The 15,361-nt window shown below is 35.9% G+C and overlaps 1 protein-coding gene across 4 annotated transcripts in view; it reads left to right on the forward strand.

The window, feature by feature from the left end:
* YEATS2 (YEATS domain containing 2) overlaps positions 1–15,361 on the forward strand; it is a 109,700-nt gene that overhangs the window by 57,375 nt on the left and 36,964 nt on the right. For 2 of the 4 annotated variants that reach the window (XM_059920616.1, XM_059920620.1), the window contains exons 8-15: positions 1,135–1,246; positions 4,754–4,798; positions 7,049–7,229; positions 8,225–8,464; positions 9,936–10,094; positions 11,633–11,736; positions 13,278–13,385; positions 13,864–14,046. In XM_059920616.1, coding sequence (XP_059776599.1) covers positions 1,135–1,246; positions 4,754–4,798; positions 7,049–7,229; positions 8,225–8,464; positions 9,936–10,094; positions 11,633–11,736; positions 13,278–13,385; positions 13,864–14,046 — 1,132 coding nt within the window. The remainder of the gene's footprint in view (positions 1–1,134; positions 1,247–4,753; positions 4,799–7,048; positions 7,230–8,224; positions 8,465–9,935; positions 10,095–11,632; positions 11,737–13,277; positions 13,386–13,863; positions 14,047–15,361) is intronic. The other 2 variants (XM_059920618.1, XM_059920619.1) reach the window with 2 other exon arrangements.

The following is a 15,361-nucleotide window of genomic DNA, read 5'->3' on the forward strand; positions in this document are numbered from 1 at the left end:
TTGATTTGGATATTTTGAGTATGCCGGCTATCTCCCACGTGGTATAACATTGGTTGTTCTCAATTAATGTCTCGATTTGATTGCTGTCAACTTCAACTGGTCTACGCAACCGTGGAGCATCGTCCAGCAAGAAATCTCCAGCATAAAACTTTTGTAAACCACTTTTGACACATTTTGATCAGTTACAGCACCTTCTCCATACACTGCACAAATCTTTTTTTGCATTTCAGTTGCATTTTTATCTTTCTTGAAATAATAAAGCATAATATGCCAAAAATGTTCCTTTTTTCTTCCATCTTCAATATTAAAATGGCTACACAAAAATTCACCAATTTTGATAAGTTCTTTTTTAAATGCACGCTGATATGACAGATGTCACAATACAATCTAACAAAATTGTTTCAAATGAAGTTAAAGACAACTAAGCGCTACTAGAGCGAACTTACTGAAAAAAATGAACGTACCTTTTGGCCCACCCAGTACAAAGTAGAGTATATTGAATCCTCACGTACCCAACACCAATTATCAACAGCATGCCAGTCTTTTTCTCATCAATCTTCCTTTTTATTCCCTTCACAAATTACATTTTGACTGCTGAAAATTCTCTAGTCCAATTAGCATTCACACACATTCCTCTCTATTCACTAAAATTATATAAAGTCCTATATAATTTGTTAAGTTTTCTTAGTAGATAGTTTCAAATAAATTGTCACTTTCAGATTGAGCATTCATGATTTATTTTGTTTTTGCCAGAGTGGAGGAATAAATGATTGTCTTGGGGTAGGGAATGTACCTCACAGCCTATGTCTATCAAGTAGCAATCAAGCTTTAATACTGCAACATCCATCAAATCACCTTAGTTCCCTGTCTGTGAAAATAATGACACTGGATTGTATGGTATAAGTGTCTTAGCTCTAAGTATTCAGTAGTTGAAAGTTTAATGTAGGTTTGAGTTGAATTTTTTATGATTTAGCATTTTAGCAAAATTCAGCATATTGATTTAGCATCAAGTGAGGAAATCTAAATAATTATTAGAAACATGTGAAGTTCTAACTTAGCCATTATGGGAAAACTATTCTTTCTAGAATGAGAGAGTGAACATGGACTAATATATTAATATCTGCTTTTCCCTAGAGAGCCTCCTTTTCACTTGACCAGAAGAGGCTGGGGTGAGTTTCCTGTCAGAGTTCAAGTTCACTTTAAGGACAGCCAGAACAAGCGGATAGATATCATACATAATCTGAAGGTATTGTAACAAAACATTGCTCCCCAGAAATGAAGTATCTTTTTTCACCTCCACTTGAAGTGGTGGGTTAGGCCTCTGAGAGAAGTGGCCATGGATAGTGGGAGCAGGATAAATCTTTTTGAGTGTGTTTTGCTTACTTACTGCTACAACACTTGCCTTCTGAAAGCTGGGGAAGGGCTCACTTTACAGCAGAATGTATATTCTTTAAAAAGATGAACTGGTCAGATAATCAGAAGAATCTCTGATCAGAGATCACTGGTACTGTGTTACCTGGGGCTAACAAGTAAATGAAATCGTTTTCTTTTTAATCTGTATTTTACTTTTTACATTTTAATTTTCTGTAAAAAGAGGCACAAATAATAAGCCTTGTCTATTTATCTCTTAAGGATAAAGATAGAAGTGAACATATTTTAGGAAATATTAAGTACTGTGGAAGGTTGTAATACTTTTGAAATCCTTAACTGATATATCCAGATGGTTTATTATGTAACCATTACAAATTTTATTTTAAAAAGTGTTTTTTATACATGGGAAAAACTACCATTATAGTAAATGAAAAGCATAGAGTATAAAACTATGTATATAGTATGAGGTCAACCGAGATTTTAAATAGGTAGAAAAAACACAAAAGAAATACCCTAAAAAGTTGGAGTAATTGAAGTAACGACATTGTGGGCAGTTTCTCCTGCCCCTTTTTTCTGTGTGTGCATGTGTGTGGTTTTCTTCTCCAGTTTTATATAATAAACATTTAACTTTCATAGTTGGAACACAGACCATTTTTTTAAAGTGCCCCACATCCCTCTCTGTAGTAAGCTCGTGTACATTTTCTCCCGTAAAATATAATCCTAATATTGAACTTCTCCCAAAGCGCCCTTACTTTGTGATTTACCACATTATTCCCATTAATTGTCCCCAGGTGAATCTGAGTACATTTTCAGAATTCCTCTTTTGTTCCCTTTGTTCCACAAACATACCTTTTTCAACCTTAAGGCCGCCTGAGATTTGTCCTCCATTGTTGGTAAACAGCACTACTTAACTTCATGTTTAAGTTATTTTCTAGAGATTACTGTAAAACAAGATTGCCTTATAACCTCAGAGAAGAACTGAAACCAAATAAGGAACATATAGCCACTTTGTTCGGAGGGGCAGGATATGTTCCCACTTACTTAGAGGAAGGTGTGAAATAGTTTTGCTTTCCTCTTAACTTATTTTAAGCACTGTACATACCATCTTATATTGCACTGGGCCCAACCCTAATCCCTAAAATAAAGGGAATTGTTTACATAGTTTTTATACATATTTTATTGTCCTTATCACTTAGAGTTCCTGGTGAATGATTGAGACAGTTTTAAAAGTATTTCTTACCAGATTTTCCTTAATTTTACTATTTATTACGTGTTGATTGGCCTTGAGAACTTAAGCACCTCTGTTGTGACCACTGATCTTTATTTATTATGGAGTATCATTTTTCCTGCAATTTCTTTGTTAACTCTCAGAACCATCTTTGATTCTTCCCTCTGAGTTCTAAATATTTGTTCACTTGCAAACCAGTACTCTTTCTTCATAATTTTTCTTATAGACTACCCTTCGCCCTTTCCACTCTTAGTAGGCTATTATTATACTCTGTCTCCTGATTAGCTTCTTTAATGCTAATCTGTCTTCTTTCCCCTCAGTCCATTCTGTACACCGCCATCAGATTAGTCTTCCTAAAACAGGAGAACCCTTATGTTGTTCCTCTCTGAGAAGCTTTGATTGAATTCCTGTTATTCAGGTTCAGACTCCCCTGCCTACTATTCCAGGCTCTTCACATTTTGACTTGACGTACTTACCCTAAATTATCTCACACTAATCCCCTGCCTGAACATCCTACTCCAGCCAGGTCAGTCTGTTCATGTCCCAGAAATGCCTTAGGCCGTCTCTTAAGTCTTCTTTTATGCTCTCGCCTCCTCGAATGCCTGTGTGTATTCTTTCCATTCTTCATGTTCCTGTGTAGCTTTTCCTGGCTATTAAAGTCCATAGCGATCTCTCTGTATTCTGAAATTCTGTAGTACATAACAATCTATATTTGATACTGTAATAATTACATTATATACTAAATACTCAGTTTTAAGAGTTCAATAAAATTTAAAGTTTCTGGGATGAAATTCACATATCTGCATCCCTGACAGGTAGTAATCTAACCTCTCCTCAACCATCACTGGAGCACAGTAATTCCCAAAACAATCCGTTTATCCATTTAGTAAATAAACTTTTAGAAGCTTCTTTCATAAATTTACCTAAAACTGCTGCCCGTTCCTCCCCCACCACCCCTTCTAAGCTTGATCTCATTTATCCTAGTTTGATTTCTGGAATAGTACAGAACAGGACTTTGTTTTGTTTTGTAAGAACTCTAAAAATGTTTAATGATAGCGTTTGTGTCTCTCCTTAAATCATTTCTTCCTCAGCCAAAACCTGTTCTTGTAACATTTCTTGTATGCTGTGCTTTCTTTCCAGTTTCTCTTGTCATTTTGATAATAGTTCTATCAGTGTCTCTCTCAAAATGTGGTCCCAAGAATAAAACATAGGCCAGTGCAGATTACAGAGGCTTAATCTATGCCCTGGATCTATGCTCTGAAGGATATGCAAAATGGATGTAGCCTTAAAATTGCCCATATCTTTTTAACAGTCATACTGTTGGCGAAGGTTTAAATGTTAAAACTCCAGATCTCTTCCATGGGGCTACTATAAATCTACCCTCTATTGCCTTTTCTATTATGAACACTAGGTCTTATGACTGAGTTGTCTTCTGTGTTGGCTGCTAAGGAACTCAGCCAGACTGAAATCTACTTCTTGCAAGCCTTTAGAATTTTCTATTTACTAACTTATCCCTGGCTTCATTTTTTCCCCCATCTTTCCTTTCCTTTTCTTTCCTTTCTACCCAACTTAACCATTTTTACCTATTGATCTTACTGTATAAGATTTATATGGTAAGCTGCCACAAATCCTTTTTTTAAATTTTAATTTTAAATATAAATTAAAGTATAAGAATAAGAACCTAACCTCTTTGTATGTAATTGTAAACTTTTTTGTTTATATTATTAACATTCCCTCAATTTATACTCCTTTCTCTCCTCTAAAGTAAATCATCCATGAAGCTAATGTACTGGTAGTTATTAGTATTGCCTATATTGCCTAAGTTTTCATTCATTTTTTGCACAAGTGCTTAGTAAATATACCCTAAGTATATAATTGTGTCATCACACTGCATGTATATTTTTATAGTCTGTTTTTATAACTACCTATATGTCTGAGGTTGTTTTTATTTATTTTACTCAGTTCTTCTCTCAGAAAATTGAGGGTTTTTATTGACATGATGAATTTATACGTTATGAAAAAGTAGATCCTATGATATGAAGACTTGCAGTGAAAGGGGTTTTAGATAAGACTGTATCCTAAGCTTTAAGCATAGTGAAACTTATCCTAAGCTTTAAGCATAGTGAAACTTAATACTCTTCTGTCTTTCAATAGCTGGACAGAACTTATACTGGCTTGCAGACTCTTGGAGCAGAGACGGTAGGTTATTTTCCTACAGTATTATTTGGGAACAAGTAGAATGAAAATTGATCTTCGTTTTTAATTAGGAAAAAAAAAAGTGCTTAATTTTAAAAAAAGTTTCTCTCCCCCCTTATTTACTTATTTATTTTTAAATTGTGATAAAATATACATAAAATTTACCATTTTAATCATTTTAAAGTGTGAGGTGGTATTAAATATATTCACATTTTCATGCAGCTGTCACTACCATTCATCTCCAGAGAACTCTTCATCTTGGAAAACTGAAACTACCCATTTATAATAACTCACCCTCTTCCCGCAACCCCTAAACCACTCTTCTATTTTCTGTCTCTATGAATTTGACTACTCTAGGTACCACATAAGTGGAATCATACAGTGTTCTTTTTTGTGTGTGACTGCCGTATTTCACTTAGCATAATGTTCTCAAGATGCATCCACATTGTAGCATGAATCAAAATTTCCTTCCTTTTTAAAGGCTGAGTAACATTCCATTGTATGTATACATCACATTTTGTTCAACCACTTATCTGTCAGTGAGCACTTGAGTTGCTTCCATCTTTTGGCTATTGTGAATAATGCTGCTAAGAATGTGGGTCTCTCTGTTCGAGTCCCTGTGTTCAGTACTTTGGGGTGTATACCCAGAAGTGGAATTGCTGGATCATACAGTAATTCTATTTTTAATTTTTTGAGAAACTGCCACACTGTTTACCATAGCAGCTGCATCATTTTACATTCCCACCAACAGTGTGTAAGGGTTTCGATTTCTCCACATCTTTGCCAGTGCTTGTTGTTTTCTGTTTTTTTGATACTATCCAGGGAGTGTGAGGTGGTATTTCTTTGTGGTTTTGGTATGCATTTCTGTAATAATTATTGATGTTGAGCATTTTTTCATGTGTTTATCAGCCATTTATGTATCTTTTTTGGAGAAATGTGAATTCAAATCCTTTGTCCATTTTTGAATTGGGTTGTTTGGTTTTTTGTAGCTGAGTTTTAGGAGGTGTCTCTATATTCTTGAGATTAATCTCTTATCAGATATATGATTTACAGATATTTTCTCCCATTCTGTGGGTTGCCTTTTCACTCTGTTATCATGTCCTTTGATGCACAGAAGTTTTAAATGTTGATGTAGTCTAATTTATCTGTTTTTTCTTCTATCTGTACGTTTTGTATCATAGCCAAGAAATCATTGCCAAATTCAGTGTTATGACACTTTGCCCCTATATTTTCTTCTGAGAGTTTTATTGTTTTAGGTGTTATGTTTAGGTCTTTGATCCATTTTGAGTTAATTTTTGTATATGGTGTAAAGTAAACTTCCACCTTCATTCTAATGCATGTGCATCTCCAGTTTTCCCAGCACTATTTGTTGAAAAAACTGTCCTTTTCCCAATCAATGGTCTTGGCACCCTTGTCAAAAATAATTTGACCATGTATGTGAGAGTATATTCTATTCTAATGGTATCTTTGTCTGTCTTTATGCCAGTACCACACTGTTTTGATTACTATAGTTTTGTAATAATAAACTTTGAAATCAGGAAGTATGAGACCTTCAACTTTGTTTTCCCACCCCATCCTCCCCCTCCTTTTTTGGTATTCATGATATATCAGCAGTAGCCATTATGATTAGAATTAGCTAAGTTAAACCTTACTCTCTTTAGGGAAATGTGCTGTCTTATGCCAGAAGATATTTATTGAGCACATACTATATGCTAAGCACTGGTTCAGGTACTGAGGATACAAAAATGAACAAATGAGAGTAGCTACTACTCTCAAGGAGTTTTATTCTTGGTTGTATTGAGAGTGGGGAGAAGGTATATAGTAAACATAAAAGCAAATAAGATAATTTCACTTACAAATAAGTGCTATAAAGAAGAGAGTAGCCGGAGGACAAGTTGGGTGCTTTAGCTAGGTTGGTTAGGGAAGACCTCTCTGAGAAGGTGACATTTGATTGAGACCTAATGGTGAGAAAGAGGCAGTCATGCTGAGATTAGGGGAAAGAGTGTTCTAAGGTGCAGAAACACTAAATGGAAGGTCCCCAATTTTATGATTGGTTTCATTGAGTTATCTATTAAGCCAGATTAGATTACATTCTGGGATAAATCCTTTAGTTATTGAGATTGAAATTGCCTTTGAAGTATGAATAGAAATCATTTGCAACGTCTGTTAGAGCACCATGTTTTGAGACAGGTTTGGGGCTTTCTGTGACATTGATGATGGATTCATGAGCCCAGTTGTTGCCCAATCATGTAGGTAGTGGATGTTGAGCTCCATCGGCATTCTCTTGGAGAAGACTCCGTTTATCCTCAGTCCTCTGAGTCAGACATCTCAGATGCCCCACCATCCTTGCCTTTGACCATTCCAGCCCCTGTGAAAGCATCCTCACCAGTAAAGCAGTCACATGAGCCAGTACCTGATACCTCTGTGGAGAAAGGTAGTATATATTTTTCCTTGTATGGAAATGCATTTTTACCTTGTATAGAGCAGTCATTATGGCGTGTTCCTTTCCATCACTTGATGTTGAACTGCTGTCTTCAGCGCCTTATGAGTGTATGGAAAATAAATTTTGCATAAGTAGGCATGCTGCTCTTCTACACAGACCTATTATGAAAATAGCCAAGCCCTTACTCTTCTCAGAAAAAATTTTTTATGCAGTTTTATCGACATTTTATAGAACACAAAACTCACTGAAAAGCATTACATTTTTATTCTTTGATGAATATAATGGTTTCCTCTAATATGTTACAGGAAGACTTTCTTGTTTGGTCCCTAATTGTGTGAACAAGAAGTTCAAATATTAGTATCTAATCTTATTTAAAATACAGTATAAGACTTATCATCAACAAATGTATTTTGACTATGGCATTTTTTAATTTAGTAAATATATAAGTATATAATTAAGTATTTAAGTGTTTACTTATATAACATATACAAATACATATACAAATACGATATACAAATTGATTCTAAATGGTGTTAGTTTGATCTGCAAGCCTACGTTTAATGTGATGTTAATATTTTAGTTCTTTTATAAAAATCTCAACTTTATTTCTCTTAAGTTTCAGTTGCATCTTTTTTATGAGCATTTAATAAAACAAGACATCATTAGATTAAGCTAATGCTTTCTTTTGAGTTTTTCTTCTTCTCTAAACAGTTTGTCAATTCATATATAAAGAATGGGAGAACATAATGAACTTGTAAATTTTATTATGTAGTGTTAGCTAATATGTTTTCTAATTTTTTAAAAGAAGCATTTTAATGAAACATGATTCTAGGCATGATATTTACATTTCACCAGAAAATACATAAAGCAGTGTTAAATACCAGTCAACTGTATTTATTTTACTACTGGTAAATGGCTTAAATGGTTCTTGAAATGGTGAGGGATTTCAAAGTGGTTGATGACTTATTTGCCTGTTTCATTTCAAGAAGGATTCCCAGCCAACACTGAAGCTGAGAGACACACTACATTTTATTCTTTGCCATCTTCATTGGAACGAACACCCACCAAAATGACATCCCAGAAAGTTACCTTTTGTTCTCATGGCAATTCAGCTTTTCAGCCAATAGCATCAAGTTGCAAAATTGTGCCACAAAGTCAGGTTCCTAATCCGGAGTCACCTGGAAAATCCTTCCAGCCTATCACCATGAGCTGCAAGATTGTCTCAGGTATACATGGTATATATGAATTTGGTGTGTGTAAAAATTGTTGGAATGACAAAACAAAGTACTATGGCTTTTTTTTTTTTTAGTTTTTCTAAGCAGGGTTTTTGTTTAGTTAACAAGCAAGCTAATCACTGTTGATTAGCAAAGCAAAAGTGTCACAAAACAAAAACAAAAGTCATTCATATGGAAACAATTTTTGAATGAGGAAAGAAATAAAATTCAAAGCAGTCAAATTTTCATCTAGAATCAGCACAGGTAAATTGTTTGCTAGGATGTATGGTGGAAACTAAGGTAGGAATTAAGTTTGGGAATTATATATAGAAACCAGAGTGACTAGTAATAGAAAAAATTTAGATGCCTTTTGGTTTGTAGTTAAGCTTCAAGGGTTGGTTTGGGATTGAGATATCTTTTATACTCTATAACCACACTAGAAATTTACTCATTCCTATGATCAGTAGGTCGTTCTGAGGTTTCATTTTCACTGAGGTTGAATCGTCCATTGCCTCGTGACAGTTTATGTTAGGTAAACTTCTAGTAGAAATATGCTTTATAGTTTTGGCTGTGCCACCTCAGAAAAGACATGAAAGTGAGTCAATAGAATACCTAGGCAGGGGGAGACTTCTGTATAATTCTTAAATGAAGGGGGTGGGGCGAGTCTTCAGTGCTAAAAATAGCTAAGCAGAAATATGATCCAAGTCCTTGAAATTGATGAAAGGTAAAGAATGTATAATTTTACCTACCAGTTAGAAGCGTTTTGGAACTTGCTGCTTCAGAGGTGGAATAGGCTGAACATATAAATTGTTTTGAAGGTTAGAGAAATTCATGGATAACAGATTTGATCAATAACGGTTGAGGATGTTTAATGATGTTATCTGTCGGTAACTTCTGAGAGCTATGGGAACACGAATCTCTGGATTGTGGCTGTGACATGGTATGGAGAGAGACTTTTGTTTCGGTGGATGAATTTCATATTTTCCTATTGGAAATTCATTGCAAATCAAGACTTGGTTCCTAAGTCTAGCAGTTCACTTGCCTCCCTAGCTTCAGTTTCTTCAAGTGTAACCAGTATTATAACAACCTGCCCAAGTTGTTGTTACCTGGGGATGCAGCAGTTCCACACTTATGTAAAGCACTGTGTTTTGAACTTTAATGTGCCTGCTGGGGTATCTTGTTAAAATACTGCTTTGTTGATATATTCGGTAGATCTGGGGTAGGACCTCCGTATCTGTTTCTAACAGGCTGCCTGATGCTGCTGGTCCATGGATAAGGATGTAGAGAGTAAAACGCACTAACCCCTGGCCTCAGCTGCTGCTGCTCTCAGCACCTGAAACTTACAGGCCCATCCTCTTCTCCCAGCTTGTCACCTTTGTACTGGTGGCCCTGCCCCTCCTCCGTTTTCTTTAGCATCCTCTTAGATGGGCTGAATATATCTATTTTGTTTAGTTTATTTTGTTTCTCTTTTTTATTAATAAAGGTTCCCCTATATCAACCCCAAGTCCATCGCCATTGCCTCGAACCCCAACTTCCACTCCAGTCCATGTGAAGCAAGGCACTGCCAGTTCTGTTATTAATAATCCTTATGTTATCGTGGACAAGCCAGGGCAGGTTATTGGAGCCACCACTCCTACTGCAGGTGTGTGTTTGAACGGAACAATATTCGTGCAATCCCCAAGATTTGATCTTTTTTAAAGGTGAAATCCTAATGTGACTTAGTAGCCATATAATGAGAGAATGAAATCTTCAACCATAACAAGAGGAGGGAATACATAAGAGTGTGTATATATACATATATATATATATATATATTTTTTTTTTTTTTTCCAGTGCTGTTTCTCTGAGGGAAGATTTACTTCTTGTAAAAGTTATATTTTTAGGAATTTACTTAAGTTTTTTTTTTTTTAATTTCTTAAGCTTCATAGTGAACCATAATTAATTTTCTAAAAAAGAAAAAAAAAGTGGATTTTTTTCTCATTTAGAAGACATTCTTTTTAGGCAATGTGATTAACTTTTCCAAATTAAGCTTTAGAGCAAGAATAGCTTTGTGAGCCATATATATTTTTCCCCAGTGAAATAAAAAAGTGATCTTTACGTTTCAGTGAATAAGATAAAACTTGCATGTGGGAGGGAAACTGAACCCTGTGGTTATTTAAAACAAAAAACTAAAAACAAAAAAAAACTCTAATAGGAAGAATAAGAAGTCTTTGGATTCCCCGTGTTTATCATCATAACCTCATATAAATACAGAGAGCTTTTCAGGTTTCTTTGAGGTACTTTCACTAACATTTTATTTATTCCCTTCCATTAAACTGTTTAAACACATGCGCCTCTGTGTAAACTTTCCTGTAGCTTTCACTTCTAATAGAAATATCAAAAAAAGAAATAAGAGAAATGACTATTAAGTAATGAGACTGATTTTTTTTCTAACATGTTTGATTTTAACACAGATTAATGTGTGTTGGGCCTTTCCAACTATTTTTTTAGAAAGTTATGTTCTTTAACAATGATTATAATTGTGGGACTCCTTTAAAAAATGCTACTTTCAGAGATTCCCTTTTGAGTACACTTAAGGATGCCAAGTAGGTGTCTTTTGAGGATGTTTAGTTTTAGGAATCAGCCAAAGTCTCTGCAGGCAAGTTTGGTAAATGGAGGAGGTGACCAAGTACCATTTTTAGTCTTCACTTACTGTTGACTGTAGATAATGTGACTTATTTTGATCAGACCCTAAAGGCAGTTGTACTGATGGAGTATAAAGTGTTTAATGTTGTCAGCATTTTGGAGTAGGTATAACCTTCCAGTGGAACTACTTTGAAGGAAGTAGCATTCAGTTGAATGCATACATTTTGGCACATTGTGAAATAGCCAACACCATTATGTTACAGTATCTCTTTCTATGTAAGTGCAGAATATATAATGTCTACTTACTTTACTTATTCTTCTACACTTGCTTACTAGCTTCTTGTCCCTTTGTAGGTTGGTGAAGCGGTCAGCTTCACAGGATGAATCCTTAAGTGTTTTTTTCTATAATAATATCATGATTGTGAGTTTTCAGCCCTTCAAAATGAACAATAAATAGTGGGGAGAAGAGGAGGGTGGTGGAAAATGGCTTTAAAATTCCATTTTGTAAATTTTACTTTGTTTATACTTTATTTTTAAATCAACCTTGCTTATCAGGAAGTCCTACCAGCAAGCTCTCTACTGCCTCTCAGGCCTCCCAAGGAACAGGTTCCCCGATTCCTAAAATTCATGGAAGTAGTTTTGTAACATCTGCTGTCAAGGTAATGCTCTTATTGCACTTTGCTAGTTTCTAAATGTGGTACATTCAAGTTGAGCCAGAATTTGCAAGTGATAATGCAGATTTCATAAAGTAGAATCTTCAAGCTAAGAAGTGTCATAAAGATCAAGTAAGTACTTCAGACTCCCCTACCTTACCTATGATTTTTTTTTGACAGCTTTGTTATACGTTTTTCTTTACAAAGTAATAATTCGTATCTTTCCACAGTGTATTTTCCCCCTCCCCACCTTCTTCAGGGTAAGAAGTCCTTTGAAATTTACAATTCCAAATATGATCTGACTTGTTCAGATCATAGTGCTAGATATCTGCTCACTGTTCCACAGAGACAGTCACTGCTGTTGGCTTAGTTATTCAGCTTATTTGTTATTGTCTTGGCTACCTTAAGGCTAGAGCCTCTGAGGTATAAACTCCTGTTTGAGAATTCCTGAGAATTCAAAGATCATCTGTTACATGACTGGTGCTAACACAGCGTTTCTTATATCTAGGCACTTAATGGTGATGATATTGAGTAGTTTCCTGATCCAGGGCAAGGTTTCTCTCTAATGCAGTGTAATCTGTGAGCACTGTGTTCTATGAATGCCTCAATTGTAAGAATTCCACGAAGGTCTTAATTCTCTACCAGTGTATTTTTGCATGTTTGTTGATGACATTTTCATTACATAGTTAAGCAGTGTTCTTAACTTTGTTTCTTGCCCCCAACATTTATTTATGGAAAATTGCCACTGATTCATGTTTGGTAATTGCAATCATTGTTGCTTTTGTTGTGGTCATCCATGTACAATGCTTGGTGTCAGTCGATTTATTTCTTGTAAAAATAAAATACAGTGTGTGTGTGTGAAAAAAAAAAAAAAAAAATCTATTAGTCCTCCTCAAAAAAAAAAAAAAAAAAAAAAAGAAAATTGCCTCTGAGACTTGCCTTTTGTATTTGAGGATTAGAGACAAATGACAGTAATTTTGAATTTTGACCTTTGCTGTCTTTGTATTTGCTAATTGTTCAAGTTCTTTTCGTTGTATTGTTTTTAAAATTTTTAGTGAAAAATTTCCCCCTGCGTCCTGGGTATTTATTCCAGAGTAAGGATAACAGTTCAAGTTGCAAGTACTGTTACAAGGGTGTGGTGTACTGAAACACTGTCACTGCCTGTTACATTCATTTGTTTATTTAGTGCCTAGACTTTAGGGATAGAAAAGAAATAGAATACAGTACCTATCCTTTAGTAGCATCTGGCAGGGGACTGGACATGAAACCAATGAGTCAACCAGATATTAGTGGTAGTATGATAGGAGTCTTTCCGGTTTCCAGTGGGCACAGATGAGTAGGCTCTTGCCAGTTTATAGCCTTACTTTGAATTGTCTTTTCAAGCAATAGTAAAATGCAGGTGTAGGGACTCGGAAGACCCCAAAGAGTTTTGGGCTTTTTGTTTGTTTTTGTTGCTAGGGAATGTCACAGGTTTATATTAAATATGTGACTAGAGTGAAATCACTCACTTTATCCTAATTGTACAATATGTATTTTTACAAACACAGCAGGAGGATTCTTTGTTCGCATCTATGCCACCTCTTTGCCCAATTGGGAGTCACCCTAAAGTTCAAAGCCCCAAACCTATAACTGGAGGACTTGGAGCTTTCACAAAAGTAAGTATTCATGAGAGGATTATCCCACAAGTGGATAAGCTCTTGTTACAGAATCTTTTTGTGGCATGTTGGGGTTGATTGATGCTACTACCCCACAACATGGAACTTTTTAGTATGTCTCATCTCTAAGACTGGATGCTACTTCTGAGACATGCTTCCATTTATTTAGTGGTGTTCACAGGGCAGCCCTTGGAGTCTAGCAAGATGGGAACTTTCTGGTGCCGTTTTGCCACCAATATCTAAAACAAATGACGAGGTTGGTTTGCAGATACACTGGATCAAGTCCACATCCTACTTTTGGTCCCTTTAATAGCTATTATGGGCTATACTTAAGCAGTATTTTTACCCTTCTAGTGGAGTCATTGTTTACATACAGGGCTTCATTCATTCATTAATTCCTGCAGACAGAATAAATTCAAATATTAGTAGCGTTTTTCATGGGCTGTTTATTCATTGTCATTATCATGTTTGTTGCAAGGTAATCATCAAACAGGAACCTGGTGAAGCCTCTCATGTACCAACAACAGGAGCTGCCAGCCAGTCACCACTCCCTCAGTATGTGACTGTGAAAGGGGGTCACATGATAGCTGTGTCCCCTCAAAAACAAGTCCTAACTGCTGGAGAAGGGACTGCCCAGTCACCAAAGATTCAGCCCTCTAAGGTTTGTGTCGGGTAAGGATGGGGAAGTCAACGTGTCAGTGAACGTTGTTTGCCTAAGTAATGGACACGTGCTGAAAAGGGTGACGGTGTTGATGGTCCCGGGAAAACCTGTGGATGAAAGCCCTGTAGGAAAAGCAGATAAGTCGGTGTTTAACGCACCTGTTCTTGTCATAGTCATTAACAAGAGCAGGGACATGGTTTATAGAGGGCCCAGGGACAGTTCAAGAGGTGAAGGGATGCCGTGTTATCTCTCTGGCAGTGAAGATGATTGACGTCATGGACACAACTTTACACTTGATTCAAGTCTAACTGACAGGATCGAGGTCCACTGTTTTTACCTGTTTATTTCTGATAGGAGACTGCTATAGTTTGCACCTCTGATGTCTTGACTGTGTGATCTGTTAAATGATTCTTGGCTCTTTAGAGAGTTTATTTTCTTTATAATTTGGAGGTTTGGGGAATTTACATATTGAGAGAACTCTAAAACAGAGATACCTGTTTCCCTGCATCCGTTGTACTTAGGAGTGCCAAAGTATATCATGCTCTTATTTGTACATTATCTGTAATCCTCAAACAACCTTGCAAGGTGGATATTTTCACTGCTATTTTACAAATGAGGAAATTGTGGCTCTGAGAGGTTTAGCAACATCCTTGAGAGCATACAGCTAATAAATGACAGAGAATTTGAACCCAGGTCTAGTTGACTCCAAAATTCCCCATTCCAGAACTATTAAAATTTGTGAGCCATTGTCTGCAACCTAAGCATGCTTTTAGAACATCCAGAGTTAAATTATCTTATTTTTAGGGCAGATATATCCTAAAGCTATTAAGAGTACTATGTGAGGCGCTTGCTCTTCAACTTTAAAATAGGTTTTAGATATTTTGGTTAGTCTAGATGGCTGCATATAGATCGAGTTAAAAATTCATAGTCTTATAGGTGGTTCTAAAATCTGTAAGAGTTCATTAACCACTTTCCCAAACTTATCTGCTCATAAGACTCAACTGATGATTAAAAATATATAGATACTAAGGCCCCCATCTCAGAACTTCTTGGTGACCCCAGGAATCTGGATTTTTAACAAACTCTCCTACTGACTCATATGATTAGGCAAATTTAGGAACCATGGAACTACAGCATCAAATTTGACTTTGGGGCTTCCATAGCCAGAATCACTAAAACAGGCAACCCCCAACTACTTCCTGATGCTCCCTCTGTTGTTTTGGCTTCAGGGCTAAGCATTTTGTTCAAGTCCTTTCGTGAATCGGTTATTGTCATCTGGTCTTTGTACTCAGACACATCCTGTATGTTGTTTAAA

The sequence above is a fragment of the Balaenoptera ricei genome, chromosome 4 (genome assembly GCF_028023285.1).
Source record: "Balaenoptera ricei isolate mBalRic1 chromosome 4, mBalRic1.hap2, whole genome shotgun sequence".
NCBI classification, from domain to species: domain Eukaryota; kingdom Metazoa; phylum Chordata; class Mammalia; order Artiodactyla; family Balaenopteridae; genus Balaenoptera; species Balaenoptera ricei.